Below are 20,817 nucleotides of genomic sequence, written 5' to 3'. Positions count from 1 at the left end.
AATCCACATCTAAGCTTTTCCTCAGAAAACCATCATCTAGAGTCTTCCCCTTGAGATACTACCAGTATATTTCATCTCTTCCAAATGACATTAAAAGGTAATAACAGCTTAATGCAAAGATGTGCTGCTCTGAGAAACAGATCTAAGACAATGAGGCTGTAGAAGAAAGTTCCTCTGCTACTTAACAATAGAGTGAGAACATTTTCATTTATTTTCACTTAAAAAGGAAGTCAGAGTCCTGTGACTGCATTGATAGGAACGATGTACACACACTTCCTTGCCTTGAAGTAAGGAAAAAGGAACTGGTTCTTTCAGATGGAGTGGCAGTGCACAGAAGTCTTCAGCTCTGCCTCCCTTTGCTCCTGATAAAAGCTTGGAGGAATGAACTCTCAGGAGATTAACACACACACACGCCAGCTCCAAAAACTTTAGGCAGCATACATGTTCCTTTGAGTCTTGTACATGTGTTGTGTATAATGTGCTCTTTTTGATATTAAAAAGTTGCTAAGTTGTTCTCAAGCTGGAAAGGGTTTTCCATTTAGATAAGGCCAAAGCTACTGCACAGCACAAGCACATGTGTAACACTGGAGTCTGAGAGCAGCACAAGCGTTGGCCATTCCACCAGGGGCTGAAAAGAATGATTCCATTTTATACAAATCCTACTGGAAGTTATTTAACCCCAACATGCATTCTTCTGGTGGTACTGCCAGCATCACCTTCCCACATTCCACACCTTTCTTTCACAGCACATTGTAACCAGCTGTCTGGTCCCTCCGCTTGGCTCTTTGCATTTCATCACTCTGTAAATCCACACCTTTTCTATACATCGGCTGCTAAAAATACCACATGGACATTACTCTGTATATTATGCACAGAATCAGCCCTCATACACATGAGAAAGAAAGAAAATAATTGAGATTAAAAAAATAAACATTCCTATTTGTGTCAGTTTCTTCACTGTCTCACCAGCATCTTTGGATCAGACATGGTTCTCTCCTCTGCAAAGACAGATTTGACACCAGGATGGGCTCTATTCCCTGTCCTGAAGGAGTGTAACAACCTTGCACTTATTTATCACCAGTCACACACACAGGTGTTACACCAAGCCAGAAAACACATTCACTGCTGGATTTACCCTGAAAAAAAATAAATAGAAGCTTGCTGGATGGTTTCAGTGGACTGCCTTTAGCACAGCATCCCTTCAACTGCTGCTGAAACACAGGAATTGTGGTGAGAGGATGTGGCGGCTACTTGGCGGCACAGAACAGCACTGAGCTGTTTCTCCTCCATGAATTTGAAACTGCTTGGGGCATTTAGGTTGGCAGAACTCTATAACCCAACTGGAACCACGCCAGCAGGGTTCACATGCTACTCTTGAAAAGTGAGCCACCGAGGCTTTAATCACCACAAGTGGCAAGGACTTAATTTTTCATCTCATTTGAAATATGCCAGGCTCGACAGCAGACCGAGCCTCTTATAAAGTGCCATCTATTAATCAACACTGTTTCCTGCTTCACTGGATTGCCTTGGATGCCTCCTGTTAGGAGTCCTGCAGCAGCCCTGCTCGGCTTTAGCCTGTGACCTAGGAAAATCTTAGCCCACAATGGCAGGGCACAGGAGACACCCCACACACAGGGCATATGAACCAATACTGCAAAACTCAACCTCCAGTTTCATCTGACATTCTTCACTTTCCACACCAGTTGGAACACTTTGCCTTTGGCCAGGCAGCAGGGCTGGATTTTAGGACCACAGCTGTACCCAGGCATCCCATCTGTGTGATGTTCCACCAGGGGATCTAGGAGATGTCATGGGAGCACATCTCAACAGAGATGGTCCAAACATACCTGCAAGGATCTCAGCTCGGTGAGCTCATGTCAGAAGGAATATTTGTGTGAAGGAAAAACTCCCTAAATAGGTGTGGTTCTTGCAAAACTGAGATTTTGAGGAAATTCAGCGTTTCAGCCTGAATCACTGGAAATTTTAAACAGATACTAAGCATTAACTGTACTCTGTGAAAATCAGCTCATCTAAGGGAAGTTTGTTGTTTGCAATATCAGCATTAAGATACTCATCACTTTTTAATTCACACAAAGGTTATTTTCCTAAGAGTCCTAAAAAAATACTGAATTGTGTCAATATACACAATATTGTGACAAACTCTTCACATGCTGGAGTCTGTAACTGAACTATACAGCAACACCATGACAGTAAAATTCCACCTTGTTTTTTCAGCTCATCACAACCAATGTGATTTAATACCACGGTTTTAAGGACTTTGGAAAGAAAAGTTAAGGTCTGATGCTACAGGAATATACACAGATGGCCAAATCTTACCAAAATGCAAAACCATTTTCACTCATAATTCTAAAGCTTCTTAAAATCTCCCCCAAAATATTCCAACTGAAGATCCCTGTCCAAGGATATTCAATTTACCTCTACCTTTTATATTAAAAAATCCCAAAGAATATATGTACATGCTTTGATCACACTGAAAGTATTTGTAGAATATTTTATACACACCCCAGTAAAAGGTAACTGAATGCAAACTTTGCTGTTCTGAGCATGCAGAGCCTGTAATACAGAAAATTAAAACTGTATAGTAAAAATAATCCATTTTCTTTAACACAGCAAAAGAAACAAGTTATTTCTGCAAGATTACAGATGAGCTATCACCTCCAGCAGTATTGTGATTTAAAATACTCAGAGCAGAGACAAAGCCTTGTGAGTGACTGTGTTAAAAAAGTTTCTCGTGCAAAACCTAACGCATCCTTGTTTCATATTTAATTTGCAATAGGATCCCCAGCAGCTGAGCTGTGAGAGCTCTCCTGGCTGGTGCCTTGCTGCCTGCTGAGATGGGCTCCACACGAAGGGAGCACAAAATTGAAGCCTAAATCCTCAGAGCTGCACTTTAGCTCCCTTTAAAGTTAATCTGAACACACTGGACTCCAAAGGAAATGAGAAGTGAGTTTCTCTCCCTTTCTATGGCACCGGGACTTCCTGTATTTTAGCAATTGGTCAAGAACTATTATTTCCTCCATGCTATTCCCAGTTGTGACTGTCAGATGTAATTAGGGTTGTCCACACACAAGCACAAAATACTTGTTTAAATAAGCCTGGAACAAAAGTCCCACATGCACAGAAACCCAGAGAAACATGGAGAAACTCGGAGAATATTAAGATTCAAATATGCTGTGCCTGAACGAACATGCTGCTCTAAATATTTAGAAATGCAAAGTTCATTTGCTGAGATGAATATCCATAAAAATCTATGCAAGATAAGGGGTATTAAAATTATTCACTCTCCAGTTCAGGATGGATTATTTGGCCAATCTGTTAAGCTGTACTGCTCAGACACCCAGAATCTGTACCATCCTCCTCCCCTCGGGGAAAAGAGCTCATAACGTTTGAAGAAAAGTATGCTCCATCCCAACTGTAGGAATACACATGAAACACAGAATCTTCCTTTAACACAACCCTTTGGAATGGGAAAGCAGCAGACATCAACATTGAGAATGCAGAGGGCAAACAAGTTCACCAAAGAAAATAAATTAAGCAGAATGCTGCAGATTGTAAAGTGGCCAGAAGAAAGGCCATTTAAGTTGTTATCGACCTCTTTCAAACGCACACATGCAGAGCTGAACTTCAGTTTATCTCTCCATATAAAATACCACCCCTGGCAGCGTGGCGTCATCACTCATAACCATCACCAAAAAATTAATCTCAAACCAAGTCAGAGAAATTTGTGACTTACTGTGTTACCACCTGAAGACCCACTGTTTTCCAGCCTTGGGCTAAGTACAAGCCAGATCCAGCCCTGCTCAAGTTTAACACTGAACCTCAAAAACACAGGTATGCCATGGTAGGCTTTGCTTAACCGACCCAAACAATGCACATTTATACACAACATGCACGCAGGGTTACATTTTACCCAGTCACACTGTTCAAAGAAACAGAATCCAAACTAGAGAAATACAGAAAAATACTGTCTTGTCAAGTCATCAGAAAACCATTAATGTTTCTAATGAGCGCAATTACAAAAATGAAAGATTCCGAGAAAACACAGTTGAAGATGAACTTTAATTATCCAAGCATCTGGCTGCATGAACCAGGGTCATGTCTCCAAATGCCTTTGCATTTGAACTCTCCCTGTTATCCATTCAAGTCTTACATTTTTCCAAGTCTTGCAAAATTAACTGGAATTGCCTACACATAGAAATGAGTTATCCCTTCCTAATGACTTACCCAGTCACTAGCATTCTCTTTAGCTGAGAGCTGGAGAAAACAGCAGCATGTACCAAAGGAGAAGACTGGAAGAAGATGATCTGTAAGGTCCCTCCCAACCCTAAGTCTAAGAAGACACTGATTTCAAGAGCTGTATGGTAAAGTAAAAGTTGTTATCTGTGTGTGGCAAAAGACGAATAATTCAAATGAGCTTTCTTAGTCATAATTTTAAAACTTTAGAAGTCAGAATTCCTTAGTGTTAACCTGGACTGTACCACATGCAGAAGCTTATAATGAGTCATTCCCCTGATTAATGCAAGAGAGATACGGGGTCCCGTAATCCACTCGTGATCTTTGTCTAGACAATGTTTTTTTCTGATGCTGAGATCAAGGTTAGGCTCAGCTACACTCAAAAATGTGCTCAAAACACCAAGCAGTATCTATTCCCAAACATCTCTAAGTGTGGATATTTTTCACAGGAGGTCAGAAAAATTTCAGACACTTCAGAGGTGTTAAACTGAGAAAAGTTACTCAGTAAGTAACAGTCCTCTGGGCAGTTGTGTTATTCAGAACAACAACCTGGAGGTCCAGCTCCTGAATTCCAGGTGTGAACCATTCCCTGTGTCCATGTAAATGCCACAGTTGCTAATAACTAGCAGGAGGATGCTGGAACTGCTTAAGGCCACGTCTCAAAATCAGACACAGGTATGAGGTCTCAACCAACATGTTCTACTTCTGCATCCTAGTACAGAATTAAGGTTTGCTTAGACTGAGACATTTCTCCCGAAGTTTGGCACAAATTCCCATGCAGGGAGGTAACAATCAAATTTGTGGCTTTGCTCCCAGTAGCTAAAATGATTTTTACTTGTTTTTTAAGTGCCAGGAATTGTTAGCCATCACTAAGATGTTCATTAAGTTAAAGCATCCTTGGTGGCAGAAGTCAGAGAAAGAAAGAAAAGCATTTGATTAAAGAAAAATAGGAAACATTCCTGCATGAAGTGAAAACATTAAAAAATAAAGTTACATGCTCAGCCCTTAAAATAGGCCAGTTGTGCTTCTCTTTTATCCTGCTTAAAGAATCAGGCAGATTTTCCATCTCCTACTCTCTTCCCTCAAGTCCCCAAAAATACTCGGGGCAGTAAGGGAAAGTCTGAAAGCCCCAAGAACAGTAACACTCAGCTATCAGATGATAACCTAATTTGGAACTTATGCTTTCAAAGACACAAAGGTGTCTGATAATCCAGCTGAAATAAAATCCTCGAACATAGCTGCAGTAGACAGTGCAGGAAGCAACACAGGCACTAAACAAAGTCACACATTGTCAGAAAAAGGAAAAAACTGATCTGACGTGACGAGTCAAGACAAGTGACAAAAGTTTTGCTGAAAAAGGATCAGTAGGAAATTAAAATCATGACAGCATTTCTGTTCAAAATACACAAGACAATAGAATCCTTTTATCACAAAGTCCCATTTTCTCCTCCAGTTTTATTCGAACCAAAATTGCAATTTGCACATCACAATGCAGTGAAAGGATCCATGACTTTCATTCCCATTCCATGTAAATAATTTACTGCAAAAGGCTGGCTTTTATCAGGCAACTTCTGTGTTTTGCAGTTTTTATTTTTGAATCCTTAAGAATCACTAACTTGTAAGTTATCTAAACAGGTCTGAAAAACAGAAAAATCTTTGTGAGAAGGTTTTAAAAGGATGATATCCTCTTGAAGTCACATTAGCTTCATTTCAATTGCTATATGCAGCAAATAAAACTAGATAGCTTAAGAAGCTAAACCAATAAATTTTCACAATGCTGAATTTTTATAGTTAGTTTTACCAACTCCTTGCTATTACTTGTAAAAAAAAATGGAGGCAGCATCTTCATAAAATTTATTTTCTGATTTGCTTCTTCCTGTATAGCCAGGTTCCACCTGGTTTATTTATTTTGAAGGATAAAACACTTAAAAGACCGAAAAAACAAAACCATGAAAATTCATCGCAAGCCTATTCTACAATTAAAAAAAAAAAAAATCCATGTCCTCCAGTCCCCACTTCCAGCTGCCATTAAGTTTCTTTAAAAATAGCAGGAGTTTTGAGGTTTTTTTTTCCAAAGACATGAATTATTAGAAGTTCGGTACTAATCTCCTAGACAATATAAAGCAGTGCATGTGTCTGTCTCCACAGTCTATGGATCCCAGCTATGTGAGTTACTTCCTGCCACAGATAAAGTTTTACTTTGGCACTTATTACATTGACTTTTTTTTTCTCCAAGTGCTGCAAATTAAAGAAGCTCTCCTGTGAAAATCTATTTAACTCCACGTTTAAAAAAAAGACCCCAAACTTCATTAAATCCTTTCTTGCAGGATTTCACTGGAAATTATGCTTTCAATGATGATACAACTTCTTAAGAAAAGGTAGAGATACAGTTGTCCTCCCAACTACAGCTTTATCAGCACGCCTTCCAGAAAAATTATTTTTCAGTCTAATGGCAAGATTTAAACCAGGCACATTTTCTGTACACTTTTTTTTGTTCCTGTCTCATATTTTCCTTTTTTTTCCTTTGAAACCTGCCTCTCCTACTGGCTCCTTCCCAATGCCTTTCTTCTGGCTGCATCTCAAGCTTGGCTCCTTTTCTCGTTTTGTCTCTCCTGTTGCTCCTTCCTTGCTGTGCTGCTGCAGACGTGAGGATCCCTCCTCACAAAAGCAATCAGAGTCTGACTCTCAGCACATTGTACACACAGAGGTAAAGGATGCCTGTGAGTATCAGCAACCAGGCACAGTCAGCAGCCAGGAGCAAAATCTTCACACTCTGGCAGGGCTTTAACTCTTCAGACTGCTTGAATACATCATACCTGTTTGTCGAGGAGTGGTGGTTTCCTAACCGACTATACTGGAAAAGCTCTGTTGAAAAGATCATTCCTGCTTTAAAATCATTGGTGGAGCTGCTAGAATGAGGGAAAGTTAGGCTGTGGGGTTAAACTAGAGCTGGGGAAAGGCAGAAAGGTCGAAAAATGACAACAGTGAGACCTATGTTACCAAAATGGCAAAGTGGATACCCTGGGATCCCTTTAAAAGCCCATCACATTCTGCCTGACAAAGAGGGATTGGCTTTGTTTAACCCCTGGAGAAACCAGAGAATGAAATCACTCTGGTCTGAGATCCACGACTTGTTACATTCTGTTCTGGACCACAGGCACAGAAAGCACTGCCAGCCTGAAGGGGCACTGACAATTTTTAAGTTCTGATCTATTTCCTGCTGGAGCTCGACACTAATGCTGTTTGTCACCCTGATGCTTAATGCCTTATACAATTACAATTCTAGCACTGGTAGAATCTAGACACAAAAATGTGTTCTTTTGATTAGCACCTTGCTTCACCAGCACCCCCAAATCTCATCAATTCAAATGAGATTTGCAGCAGCTACCACGGCATGAAAAGAACTAGAGATGTGCTGCAGTTTGACAGCTGGGTTTCCACACTTCCAGGTGGCTGAAAGCATGAGGTTTCTGTAGGTAACAGGTCCTAACATCACATCAGCAGCAAAGAGGGGAAAAGGCAGGACTGTAAGAAGATCAGCAATTTTATGCTTTGATCTGACAGCGAAATAAAATGCTCTGACAGAAAAGGCTACAAATAAATCTGAAATTGTAAACTGTGCCAAGAACTTGTCCTGACTCAATGATCAGAAATACAATGACAGTGCTTGAGCATACGTTAACAGGAATGAAAAACAACAAAATTTAATGCCTGATAAAAATTACATTTGTTTCTACACCATTTTTAAGGAGAAGGAGGTAAACCTCTAGGGAGTGAAGTGCTATGAAGCAGAGAACAGAAAAAAATGCAGCTGGAACTGCAGAGAAAGTCTGACTCTCTAAAAGCTACCCTTCTCCCGACAAAATATATGAACTATACATGGGAAAAGACTCTCGTGTTTTCTCCCTCATATGCTGCTGACATGCACCAGCACAACGAGAGTGTACAAGAGGAACAAGGGTCCAATGCAAATACCACTGACTATGAACAGTATTTCACACAAGAAAACGATGTGTTTTCTTCAGTTTTCCAGACAGAGAAGTAGGAATGGACTGCCTGCGACTTTACAAAGTCACAAAAAGAGAGCAGTTGACATAAAGTGGTTATTTTTAAAAATAAATAAATAAATAAAATTCTTTTTATTTTTTAAATAAGGTGATAGAAACAGCAAGCACAGGAGGAGATTAATTTTAAGGAAGCTTAAAAATAAAGATACCATGGCACATGCAGGATTCACACCTCACGTTTGTTTTAATCATGAAGAATGATATATGTTCTTACAACATCAGGACTCAGGCCTCTCAACATTATCACAAAATGTAATAGTGATTATTATTAGCTGTGGAGAAGTATCTGGGCTTTCTCAGCTGGCCTAGTTTCAGCACATACTGTTTTGCTTCAAATGCAATCAACAAACTCTATGAAGTTGATTTATTATTGCAAAATGTATGTTCTCTTGCATTAAAGCACAAGAAATAAAGCATGACCATCATGTTTTGTAACTAATTTATTTTTTTCTCCTTTTTTAATCTGTCTTACAAGTTTACCATGACATTTTAGTGACAACAGTGCTAAACTAACTCAAAAACAAAAAGGAGACTAATTAAAAATAGGCAGACAGCAAACATCATGATACATTGGCATAAAATTATCCCTTCAGTGTCCTTTGTAAAAATACTGCTAAAAACCCAACATTTTCCATGGCAATACTGAGTCAGATTGTTTTATAATATATAGAATTATATATGCAGATCCTTGCAGCTCAAGCATTTGGTTAGAGCTCGCCCTCCGTATTTAAGGCAAGAAAACGTTTTCTGCTTTCTTGGAACAAAACTTGTATCTCTGAACTGAACTTCAGACTGACACAAATTATAGATCTTGAAAACTTATCTGTCTTCCCCTGTTTCCCCCACAGTTTCAGGAATCACTCGGAGCTCTTTCAGAATTTCTTACAGCTGAGAACAGTGAAGGAGATGGCTCCTCTCAGGCTGGAAGGGCTTTCTGCTCTTATGGATTCTCTGGCAATGATAACTAAGACATCTCTCGAGCTGCTGGGCAGCCTCTGCATAGCCTGAACCACCACCAGCTCTGGAGTAAGTGGAAATAAGAAGTTGGTTACATGTGCAGAACTAAAGGACTTTTGAGAAGGAGGGCAGCAACACCTACTGGTCGTGGTGCAGACTGAACACTGCTTTGGTTTGGTTTTTAAATTAACAGTGCTGAAAAAAAGAGCTTTTTCTTACTAAAAGTCATGGCTACATTATTGCTCAAATATATCAGCACTTGTAATTTCTGACCCCTAACAGTAAATAAACATTCATAACTGAGCTGAGCTCTAGACTTTGATATAAAATGGGACATCAGCAATCCTGCTGATGATTCCTTAAAGTCACTGAAAGATTGACATCACACACCCTGATATGCACAAAGCCTTCCCTCCATTTCCAATTATTTACTGCTCAAAGCAACTCAAATATTATGGACTGAACACAAATATTATGGACTGAACACAAATATTATGGACTGAACAATCTGAGCAGCCTCATTTTTTTCTTCTACACTATAAAATATTGCGAAGTATTTAAATGGCTTCTGCAATTCTTCAGTATTTTTACCATGCACTCCTTTAATCTCCAAAAGTAAGTTTTTATTCCAATTTTTAGTTGGAATAACACAGAACAAAATATATACAGCAGTTCTATGATCCACCTCATCCCTTTCAAAAACAAACCACAGAGCACAAACACCATTTTCAGAAAGCATTTAATTCAAAATTAAAATGTCCTCAACTGTAAATATTTTAAATCAACTATAACAAATCTGCATTCAGCAACTATATTTAATACGTCCTTTAAATTTCCATTAAAAAATATTTTATTCATTTTTTCAAGTTGTGTGTGTCTATTGGTCCTCTGATACACTACCCTTAGGCATCAGAAGTTTTCCTGGTTCTCATCCAACTTTGGAAATAATATCTTCTTGCTTCAGGTGTTAAAAGGATTCATACATTATTTATAAGGACTGCTAAAATCTAACTCCTGGATCTAACTTGCAAGAGAAAGAGTATAAAAAGTTACATACAGAAAAAAAAAGAAACAGCACAACTGTCCCCATTTCAATTTTTAGCCTCTCTTTGTGTGTCATGTATTGTCAGGCTGAGTCTGTAACTCTTTACTCTCCCTCCCCACACTCAGATATTTGTCTGCAGCTGCTTTGAGCCTCTCTGGATTTGATTCTTCTTGCATACTTTAAAGTATGATTTTTCCAAGGGAAAAAAACCCCAAAACAACTTCTGGGCAACTTGTTACACTTCAAAGATGCCGGATTTCTTTGACAGAATGGTGCTTGTTTACCTCCTGAAGAATCAGGCTAAAGCAAATAGCCAGAACAGAGAAGCTAAAATCCCCATTTACTTTTTAAAGTCTTCTTCCTCAGTACTCTTCTTTTATATATGCTCTCTACACATATGATATTTACATTTTGTTTGCCTCTTCCCAGTTTGAGACAGTTCATTGTTATATTTTTAAAACAACCCTTTTAACAAGCTTCACAAGGGTGAGATTTTAGGATCTCCTTACCAATTTAAGAAAGTATTTCTGTTTTCAACAGTGGTTCCATTTCCTGGGTTCAATTAAGGCAAGAAACACTGAAATGCTATTGATCTATAAAGCACAACTAAAGGAAAGAGAAAATTAAAGTCTACAGAGACTCAGAAATACTCACCAGGATGAGTAAGTCCTCACCTTGTTACTGGAATGAGCATATTTGTTCAGAACACACCAAACCCAGTACCTGCTCCTCAGATGTCTGACCTGACCACAGTTTCACTTGCTCTAACTGGAGTACACAGCAACTGCAACCTTTAGCTGGCCATGATGTAAGAAAGCCTGAACACACACTTCCTACAGCTTACTAAATCACTTGAATACTGCCCCATGCCTCATTTGCAGCAGCACAACAATGGATTTCTTTGCCCAGCAAGGTGATGTTGCCTATGTTCATCCTTACACTTTACACCTATTTCAACAGGCAGACTTTGAGCCCTTAGTTCTTAACAAAAGAGCAATATGCACAATAGAGCATGATATCCCCTTCTGTCCCCTCAAAATTCTAAATTAAGTTTCTTGTGCAGGTTGCACCTGTTCATTACACTCTTCTGGAAAATTAAGTTCTTCTGTCTGGGATTTTTATACCCACAACCTTACATATATTTATTTCCACACAAAGTACAGTAGTGTGCTGTTCACTATTCAAAGGGCAAGTCAGACTAGGTCATGTTTCTTAAAGGTTTATCTTATTAGCAATCAAGTCTCATATAGCTGAAAAATAGAGAAAACAAGAATGCTTTTTCCACTGCCACAGTTAAAATTCTCAGGTTAATTGCATCTTATAGCACTTGTATACTTGGTTTCACTGTTTCCTCAACCTTTGCCTCTGTGGGACAAGGAAGGAGCAGTTGGAACAGTGATGATGAAACCCTAATCAACGTTAACAAAGAGAATTAAAAGCCAGCACAATGCCTCTAAATTACTCTTACTTCCATATTTTAAAGCTGAATCCATTTTAATTGGAAAATGAGGTTTTTCTGGTTGGGTTTGGATTTTTGGTGAAACTTGCTTGTAACTTTGGTTACAAGTAAGAAGAAACAGCTATCAGGAGCAGGAAATGCTATGCCAGCCTCACCAGCCTTTCTTCTTCTACCTTTACCAAATTACAGAAGCTCTTGCAGGATGCATCAGGGAAAGGCTAAAACATAAAAAGTAATGCAAAGCATTCATTCCTGTTGTCATCTCACAACTTAAAATTTAGAATACATTATTGAAACATGGGGTAACATGGTGAATTTTTGGCATGAGTTAATCTGGAAGGAAAGTAAAAACAGTGGAGAACAAACCTGCCACAGCACTGCTTGGGTAACACCCCACGGGCCCTTCCCGAGCCACTGCCACAGGACAGCACAGCTTGAGCTGCTGGGAGATGCCCACAAATACCCAAACACACCAAACTGAAAGCAAAGGATTGATTTCCCACCTTCTTGAGAAGAGACAATAGGTGGCAGGTAATCAGGGATGTACTCCTTCCTCTCTTCGGCATCCTTACTGCCCAGCTGGGGGAACTGCAGGACATTGTTCTTGCTGACGGGGAACGAAGGGATTTGATGTGCAAAAGTGACAGGTTCAATGTTGTGTATGTAATCTTCCAGCTCATGCAGGTTAACCCCCATGAGCTTGAAGGCATCGCCTACGTCATCCAAAATGGGATCTGTGCGGCCATCTGGAACAAAATAAAAGAACAGGAGAACAATATTTTCACAGAAATCCAGGTTAAAAAATTCAACCTGAAGATGCTTTGAGACTACAGTCCCCCAGCTCATCACCAGTAAGAGAGGTGGATTTACTGCCCCACAGTTCTGCCAGGTTTGCTTCCAGAAGGGTTTTGTTTTGAGCCATCACTTTGTTTCAAATTGACACCATTGAAGAGCTGCACTCCAGGAAGCAAATCAAGCCCAAAGGAGGGAGCAACAACAGGCAGCTTTACCTGGCAACAGTGAATTAACATCACACGACCCCACATGCAGAAAGTGCACTTTATTGGTAGAGAACAGATCAAGCATTATTTCTCAACCTAGAAGAGGAACAATTTCCTTTTTTTGAACTGACTGTAGTTTGCAGAGAGAAAAGAAAAAGTCTCTTCATTTAAAAAAAGCTTCACAAAGTATCTTTCTACCAGATGAAATCTACAGGCTTCATAAACTGTGAGCTACTTCATCTACTGGTTAGCTACACCTCCTGGATAAAAGAGAGGAATATTAAGTACTGGTCTGATGAGGAGAGAATATTTTATACTATACTTCAGGGGTTGATTTCCTGGGGGGCAACTTAAGTTTGATTCTACAGCAAAAATCTTACTTTCTTCACAAAAAGTACAGTGAAACCTGGCCAGGCAGTCATGATCTTTGTTTAATAGGATCTCCAAGAATACAGTCCAACAGAGGATGCAGCTTGTGCTATACAATTAATTTGGCTCAAAGCTTTAAATTACACTTGCAGAAGTCCAAGTACCTCAGTTTCCCTGACTTCATAGAGGAAAATCCCTCAAAAGGCCTCCGGAGGGAGAACTGAGCACCTGGCTTTAGCAGCCAAGGCACCACTTTGAGTCTCCTCCTGACTTTTCGAAACAACAATAACCCAAAAACAATGCTGCAAACCCCAAACATGATTTTTAATTCAATAAAATGATATACTGAATTATTACAATTCTGTAGAATTGGCTTATGAAGATATTACATCCCTATATGATGATAAGCTGTGATTTACTTTAAAAAGTAATTACGGAAAAGCAGCCCGTGCTTATTGAAGGAACACAATGGCTATTGTGGAGCCCTGGCTCCAGAGGATGGGGGGGATGCTCATTTGTTTGTCCTTTAACCTAATCTCTTCTTGGTTTATCTTGAAGCCGAGGCAGCTGAGCGGGCTGGTTCTCACATCACTGCATGAATGTCACCCCCCAGCCAACTCACGCCTGCAGGTACGTTCAGAAAATGAGAATTTTCTTCTAGAATTTCCCTTCTTAAGTCTTGCAGTGAAGATAAGGATAATACTCAGATTATGGGGTTGATTCTCAGCTCTCCAACACTGGCCTCTTGTGTGACTCCGGGCAAGTCTCGCTTGTGTTTTAATTCTTTCCACAGCTAAAAGGGAGATCAGACCAAGTTACTGCCAGTTTTACCCTGCTGTATTTGGAACGTGAACTCTGCAGGGTGAGAAGCACTGCAGAGTTTGTTTTTCTGTAACACCTGGTACAAGTGCAATACCAGCTTGCTCTGCAAACTCCAGACTTGCATGCACATAATTACATGAGGATATCACCATTCCAGAGTCGTTATGAGATCCTTATACTTATTAGGGGAGAAAAATTTTATGCTTAAAAAATGAAATTCAGATAATTGACACCACTGAGACATTTTGTGTTGTTGCTTTTAGTTTTAGCTCTTCAGGCAATGAAGGTACCTGTGAACTCACTGAAGCACTTTCTAAGGTGTCAAGATTTAACAGGTAAAAGTTTGACAGACAGGTGAAAAGAAAAACTTGGGAAAAACTTTTCAAAGGTCTTTTCCTAGATCTGCACATGATCTTTTTAACCTCCAGAAAAGTGTGCTGACACGATTAGCAAATGATAAATGCTAAAAAGGAATTCTTTCTACAAGTGCTTTTTAAGAACACGTGGCAGAGAAGCATCTACTAAGTGTAACTGAAGCATGGAAATATTTAACAACTGTATCACGAAACAACTATGTGTATAGAAAGTGGGTCCAAAAGGTGAGCAAAAAACTCCCAAAGAAGATTCAATTTTCCCACAGCTTTGACATTTGCCTCCAAAGAGACAATGCCAAGTCACAAGATTGATTGAAAGCTAAAAATAATGTTTAAACCTGCAACTGTCAGAGGGATGAAAGGATGGAGCAGTTAACCCTTCTCTTCAAGAGAGTGTCCTCAGTGACAAAAGTGTTTGAAAAAAGTTACAGGTCTGTATTCATATCTGTATTTAAAATCAAACTAGTTATCAACTGGAAATTAGCACAGCATAAAAATGCATTAAATGTATTTCCAGGTTATTCATCAAATAAAGACTTCAAACTTTTATTTTCAACAGTTTAGCATTTCTCTTCTCTCTCTGGCTTAATTAAAAAAAAAAAAATCAGTAAAATAGCAGAAGCCAGACCCATGAAAGGGAATGCTGACAAACATGTAACACATTTCTCTCCTGGTGTTTCATTTAGTCTTAGGCTTTTTCTTTGAGCAAATGATGCCAAGAAAAAAAGTTTAATCTGTGCATACTGAACTTATCTCATTATTCTTCACATATCTGTGCTATCCTCAGTTTAAAAATTCAGATGCTGAAGCCTCCCAGTGAAATAATTAATCTAATGTCACACAGCAAGTCGGTGCTGTATCACAGAGCTCTGGTTTCCAGTCTCTTGCTGTTCTTTGTACCACAACAGTTTAAATACTATTACTGTTCAGGGCTAGGAAAAGATGGAAGGAGGTGGGAATAGTTTATGCAGCAAGTTACAACTCTCCTCCTCATACCCCACGAACAGTGAATTAGGAAAGTAACTTTCTGATGAGCTTTTAAGCTGCACTATCTCCCTGAATGGGAACTGTGCTCCAAAAGTAGTAAAGATGCGGTGGCAGCAGAGCTAAGTTAAGACCATTTGGTCTCAAAACAGCTCAGCAGAAACCTGTGGGAATGGCCGTGCAGCTATGATACTCTTGGCTTCCCTGGGATGAGAACAAGCACCAGGTGAGGGGGAATGTGCACACAGAACTGCATCCCAAAAACAGTTCTGGACTGAAATGATGGGCAAAGAGAATCCAGGCAGAGCAGAGTGTTTGTGTGGAAAGTTATCCAGCCCTCAGCCCCAATGATGATGTTCAGCATCATCTGCAGATGAACCAACCCATCCACAAGAAAAACCAAATCAAACAGAACGAGGATGGAGCACTAAACTCCTCTACAAACAAGGGTTTGGGTTGTGGGGAAAAGGACTTTTTAGAAGATCCTAAAGCCCAATTATTTTTGTACAAGTCACAAGAATTCCTCCAGCAAACAAGCTGGCCAGTGCTCATGCCATTCAAAGGCACTGTGAGGAGGTGTGTGGGAGTTAGGGAACTGTCTTACTTTCCTTAAATTCAGTCTCAGGAACAGCTGATTTCCTTTTGTCAAACCCACCCCCACCACCTCCTCCTTCCTGGCCCAAAGTTCGTATTAACGAGTGAAAATTTAACAGGCAAGTAAGTACAGAACAGAAGAGCTTTTAGTTTCATGCCAGGTTTCTAAAGGAAGCAACTACAGTTCTGTAATAAATATACCAAGAAAAATTAACGAGTCACCACCCAGGCAACATGTACACGTTATAAATAGCTCAGCATTCCCCCTCACGGCTGCTGTAAAAGAGATTTTTTTTTTTTTTTTTAGATTTTATTTTAACCAGCAAATTATTAGGTATAGCTCCTTGGTGTTTTAATTACAGGCTCTATCACAGATTTAATGTGCTCCAGCATATTACAAAAAGTTACTCCAGGATAACTGTTTCAAGGAGACTACACAGCTTTCATCCAGCAAAGTCATAAGCATGCACAATAGGTTATTTAATAAGTATGGATGCCTTACTTAAATGCACTTAAGTGGGGAAAAAAGGGTCCTATTAATGTAGTTACCAGTCAGGCAAAAGCATCTTCTTGCTGTTGGTGCTCAGTCTACTCCTTCTCCCAGTAACTTCAGAAATCTCAAGCAAAAAAACCCCCACATTTTCCTTCTTTATATTAGCAGCCAGTAAGAAGGAAATTAGCCTAAAAACATCAACACTTAAGGTTATCAGGACATAAAATGTATACTTATAATGGATGTTACAAGCCCAGGACAGATCCCTGTTACAAAGTCATTCCAGGACCAACAAAGGGAATCAGCTCTGTTAAACTGACCATCAAAATCTAATCCTTTGATAGTGATTATTACTGTATGGTGGTAAGAATGAAGAAACTAAAAAAAAAAAAAAAAAAAAAAAAGAACAAAACCAAAGAAAATACATGAGGTAAATTTGACATTATGAAGAAATAAAAAATTGGCTGATATCAAGTGAATTTGCTCCTCTGGGGTAATTACCAATGAAAATACTGGTCTGCTGTTTGCATTCTCCCTTTGCTATAATGAAGTTTACAGGAGAGACTGTGCAGACCTGGGAGCAGCTTTGGAGCCAGTTCTGCTTTGGAAAACATTCTGCAATATTGGCAATTTTTCCTTCAAGTTATAATACTGTGCTCACCAGATCAGAACCTGCCTTTTAACAAAAATGCAGCTGCATTAATAATACCAATTTCCATATAGTCATTAATATTTTTATATGTATATAAAATTAGTATGTAGTCCTGCAAGGAACAGGGACTTGGAGTCAATGACCCATGTGGGTCCCTTCCAACTTGAGATATTCTACAATTCTAAGTTTGCATAAAAATAATCTTCAAAAAAGAAAAGTAGTAAAACAATATGAAACTAAAGATCAACTTCTAAATTTTATTTCCCAACTGTTAGCAAATTTCAGGAGAAAAAAAAATAAAATCACAGTATATCCAAGCACAATCTCAACACGGAAAACTGAAGGAAAGCAGAGGAAAATCCACCTGTAAATTCAAAAAGTTAAATATCCAGCTTATTACACTTCTAAGTGTAGCAGCAGATAATCTAAATTTGTCCTGTTGAAATATGCCCAGGTGCCCTCAGTGATAGAAGTTAAGTAGCTTCTATCTGACTGGTTTTTAGAGCAATGTACCAGAAAAAAAGAGACTTTGGGGGGTGTAAACGACAACTCCCCACCTCATCCCTCCCATGAACTGCATCACACACATAAATAGACTGGAAACTGAACTCCCTCACTCGATGTGTAAAGTTAAGAAGTAAAACATGACATATTCTGCATTTCTATAACCCACCACCCCACAGCCAAACTACAGTATCTAAATTCATGGCAAACAAAGCAGATTCTGGTCTGTCCTCATGGACAGCTTCCCAGTATAAAAAAAACCCCAACCTGTACAATCCAGAGCAGATAACTCAAAGGACAAGCTCTGCCACCTCTCTATCAAACCACATGAAATAGGAGTGCAAAACAAAGTGGCACCTAACAAGGAGCTTTTCCCTTTTCACCTCTGCTTAAAACCGACAACACCACAGAACTCTGCTCACAGAAACCACTCTACATCAGTTTGTTTTGTTGACTGATATCTTAATCACATACTCCAACACTGGTTTTCAAATACTGAATTTAAATTTGAGAATAAAACAGCACACAGCATATTGAATGGTGCTCCTTTGACAAGCTTTCCACAAATTGGAGCAGCATAAGATGGTGTACTTTAAGAGGAAAACCCTGATTTTCTCCCTGTAAGTTCAGCCTCTCCTCCAGCCCCAACACAGCATTCAGAGGCATTTCACGGCATCAAACACATCTCAAACCCGCTCTGCAAATCCTTTCGCCTCCTCTTTGCAGCCACAGAAGCTCCCATCAACTACAGCTGGTGCAAATGCAAAGAAACAACAGCAGAAAAGTAATGAAAATCTTGAATGTAGCTCTCCTAATGGGATGTAACAGCTGGAACAAAGATCTAACCCAGCTGCGAGAGGCATCATTTCCTTCAGCAAGTGAGAGAACACGTGAGCAGCGCTGACAGGCTTTTCACAGCGATACCACGACGTCAGAGCAAATCCATTCAGTTTGGAACACAAAGATTATGTCCCTCAGCTGACAGCCCTGCTAACTCAAACCCCACTGGTTTGACTCCGAGATAACGCCCTGACAATGAAGATGCTACAATTGGAATTTAATTAATTCTACTTAGGCAAAACCATGGCAGAATTCAGCTCATTCATCCAGAGCTGGGTTTGTACAGGAACTTATTTTAGGAGCAAAAGGAAACAATTCTGAAATCGCAGGGAGATGTCAGCTCAGTATGAAGATGTCGTTTTACAAACCTTTTTAAAGAAAGAAATACAGGGATCGTTTTAAGAGAGGTAATACAAAAAATACCACATCACTGGCACAAACACAGCATATTCGCCTTCTCCTCAAAGAAAAAACAAACAAACAAAACCAAACACCAAACAAAAAGACTGTGATAGTTGTGGTACTTCCTTCCCCATTCATAGTGGGGAAAAATGCCTTTACCCACTTTCAGTAAGCAAACCCAAAGAAAGAGAGGTATACCTGAGCTCTACAAACTTCCAAAACATTTATTTGCATCATCTCTGTGTCTCTTCCTCCCCGTCTTAGAAACATTGCAGCACAAGCATCTTCCCAAAAATTTGTAATAACCCTATGAAAGGAAAGGTCTGACCAAACCTATGTGAACTTCTTTTTCACCTCATAACTCCATCCTCCTAAACCCTCCCTGTTGTCTCTTTTAATTGCTTAAAAGATAATTTCTGTGTGGATTGGGATACAAACTTCAGAGCTGCACTTGTGCTGCTGGGATATATGGGTTAATATTGCACAGTCCCATTTCTAGACTAACTTGCTCTCACATTTGGGGAGAGTTGTACAAGAAAACTATTCACCCTGAGAAATTTGCAGCACACAGTGGTTCCTAAGCTTGGTTACACTGGCACTGTCAGGCTTGATCTCAATTATTCCTGAAAGGATGAAGCAGAGCCAGGACCAGGTGCACTCAGCTCATCACTTTGCTTCACGGGGGACCCCTGCAGCAGTGAGAACTTCTCTTCCCTTCTTCAGAGTAGGGACACAACCTCCAGCAGCAGCACTTTCAGGCTGTGGTTGCTCCTCTCCTGACCAAGCCACTCACACTGCACTTTCCCAGCTCCTCACACTCTCCAAATTCACCCGTGCAGAGGAATCCAACATTCCCAGCCCTCACAGTTCCTTGGACCTTGATGTTGCATCCAACCCACCACCAGTTGACAGCAACATGTCTCTGATTTTCCTCTCACCTGTGGCTGTGACACCTCATTAGAAACAGTTCCCACAGCTTGGACAGAAGTACTGGCAAACATTCCCAGTGCTGCATTTCAAGGCTGCCACCCCTGTGACCTCTCCAGGAACCTCCCGCGGGCCCCAGCACATTCTCCCAGCTGGTGGTGGCTACAGTAACCCCCAAATCCACCACCAGCGAGTCACCTTCTCCCTACCCAGCACTGCAGGCAATCAAAAATCCCAGCTCCAACCTCTGCCAGACCCAACTGCTCTGACCTCTGCCCCAGGGGCTCTCCAGGACTTTCCCCTCCACAAGTGCAGGACACACGGAGCAGCAGCTGCCCCCGATGTCACAGCTCTCCAGCGTGCCAAAGGAAGGGGGAACATGTCCCTCTCGGCACAGGAGGCACAAGTAGCCCTGTTTTCCCAGGCACACAGCCTACGTCCACCTCTCCAGGGTACCCTTGCTCCCCATAGTCCCTCCACTATGGAATTCCCCCTTCATTTCCCTCCTATCACTCACAGATCCAGCAGGAGCACGGGCAGCTTCACCTCTGCACACAAATCTCTGCCACATGATACCCTCCCTGCCCCATATGCAGGGCAGCAAAGGCCTCCACACACACAGACCCACGGCCCTCTAACCACACCGACAGCCTGAGCCTTGCTCTGCATACCCCACAACATTTCCTGTGCTTGGACCCGGCAGTGACCCTGACAGCCCCCTCTGCCTGCAGATTGTCACCTCCCCACCCCTTCCTGACCCATTAGCACCTTTTCCTGACATTCCCACACCCAGCACACTCCTACCACCCTCTGATCCCCGCTCGCAGCATTACTGGCCAAGTAAGCAACAGGACATCCTGTCCTCCAACACCCCATGTTCTGCGGGTACCAGCAGGACATCCAACTCCTCAGTACCTCCACTGCAGGGATACTAACAATCCCAAGGGACACAGAGCTGCATCCTCTGCTGCTGCTGTAGATCCAGCAGTGGCGTTCCCTTCCCAACCCCATCAGCACCCATATTCCACACTCCTGTGTGACCCAGCCAGATTCCCAGGGCCTCTCTTCTTTCT

The 20,817-nt window shown here is 40.6% G+C and overlaps 1 protein-coding gene across 1 annotated transcript in view; it reads right to left on the bottom strand.

Moving 5' to 3' along the window:
- Nucleotides 1–20,817, bottom strand: part of TAF3 (TATA-box binding protein associated factor 3) — a 113,918-nt gene that overhangs the window by 91,146 nt on the left and 1,955 nt on the right. Inside the window, exon 2 of the mRNA XM_066182686.1 lies at nucleotides 12,286–12,528. Within this exon, the coding sequence (XP_066038783.1) occupies nucleotides 12,286–12,528 (243 nt within the window). The remainder of the gene's footprint in view (nucleotides 1–12,285; nucleotides 12,529–20,817) is intronic.

Source organism: Chamaea fasciata, unplaced genomic scaffold (genome assembly GCF_029207755.1).
Source record: "Chamaea fasciata isolate MVZ Bird 193981 ecotype frontalis unplaced genomic scaffold, bChaFas1.0.hap1 SCAF_5, whole genome shotgun sequence".
In the NCBI taxonomy this organism is placed as follows: Eukaryota; Metazoa; Chordata; class Aves; order Passeriformes; family Sylviidae; genus Chamaea; species Chamaea fasciata.
The sequence above is the reverse complement of the archived record's forward strand: the minus strand, read 5'-3'. Positions and strand labels throughout refer to the sequence as shown.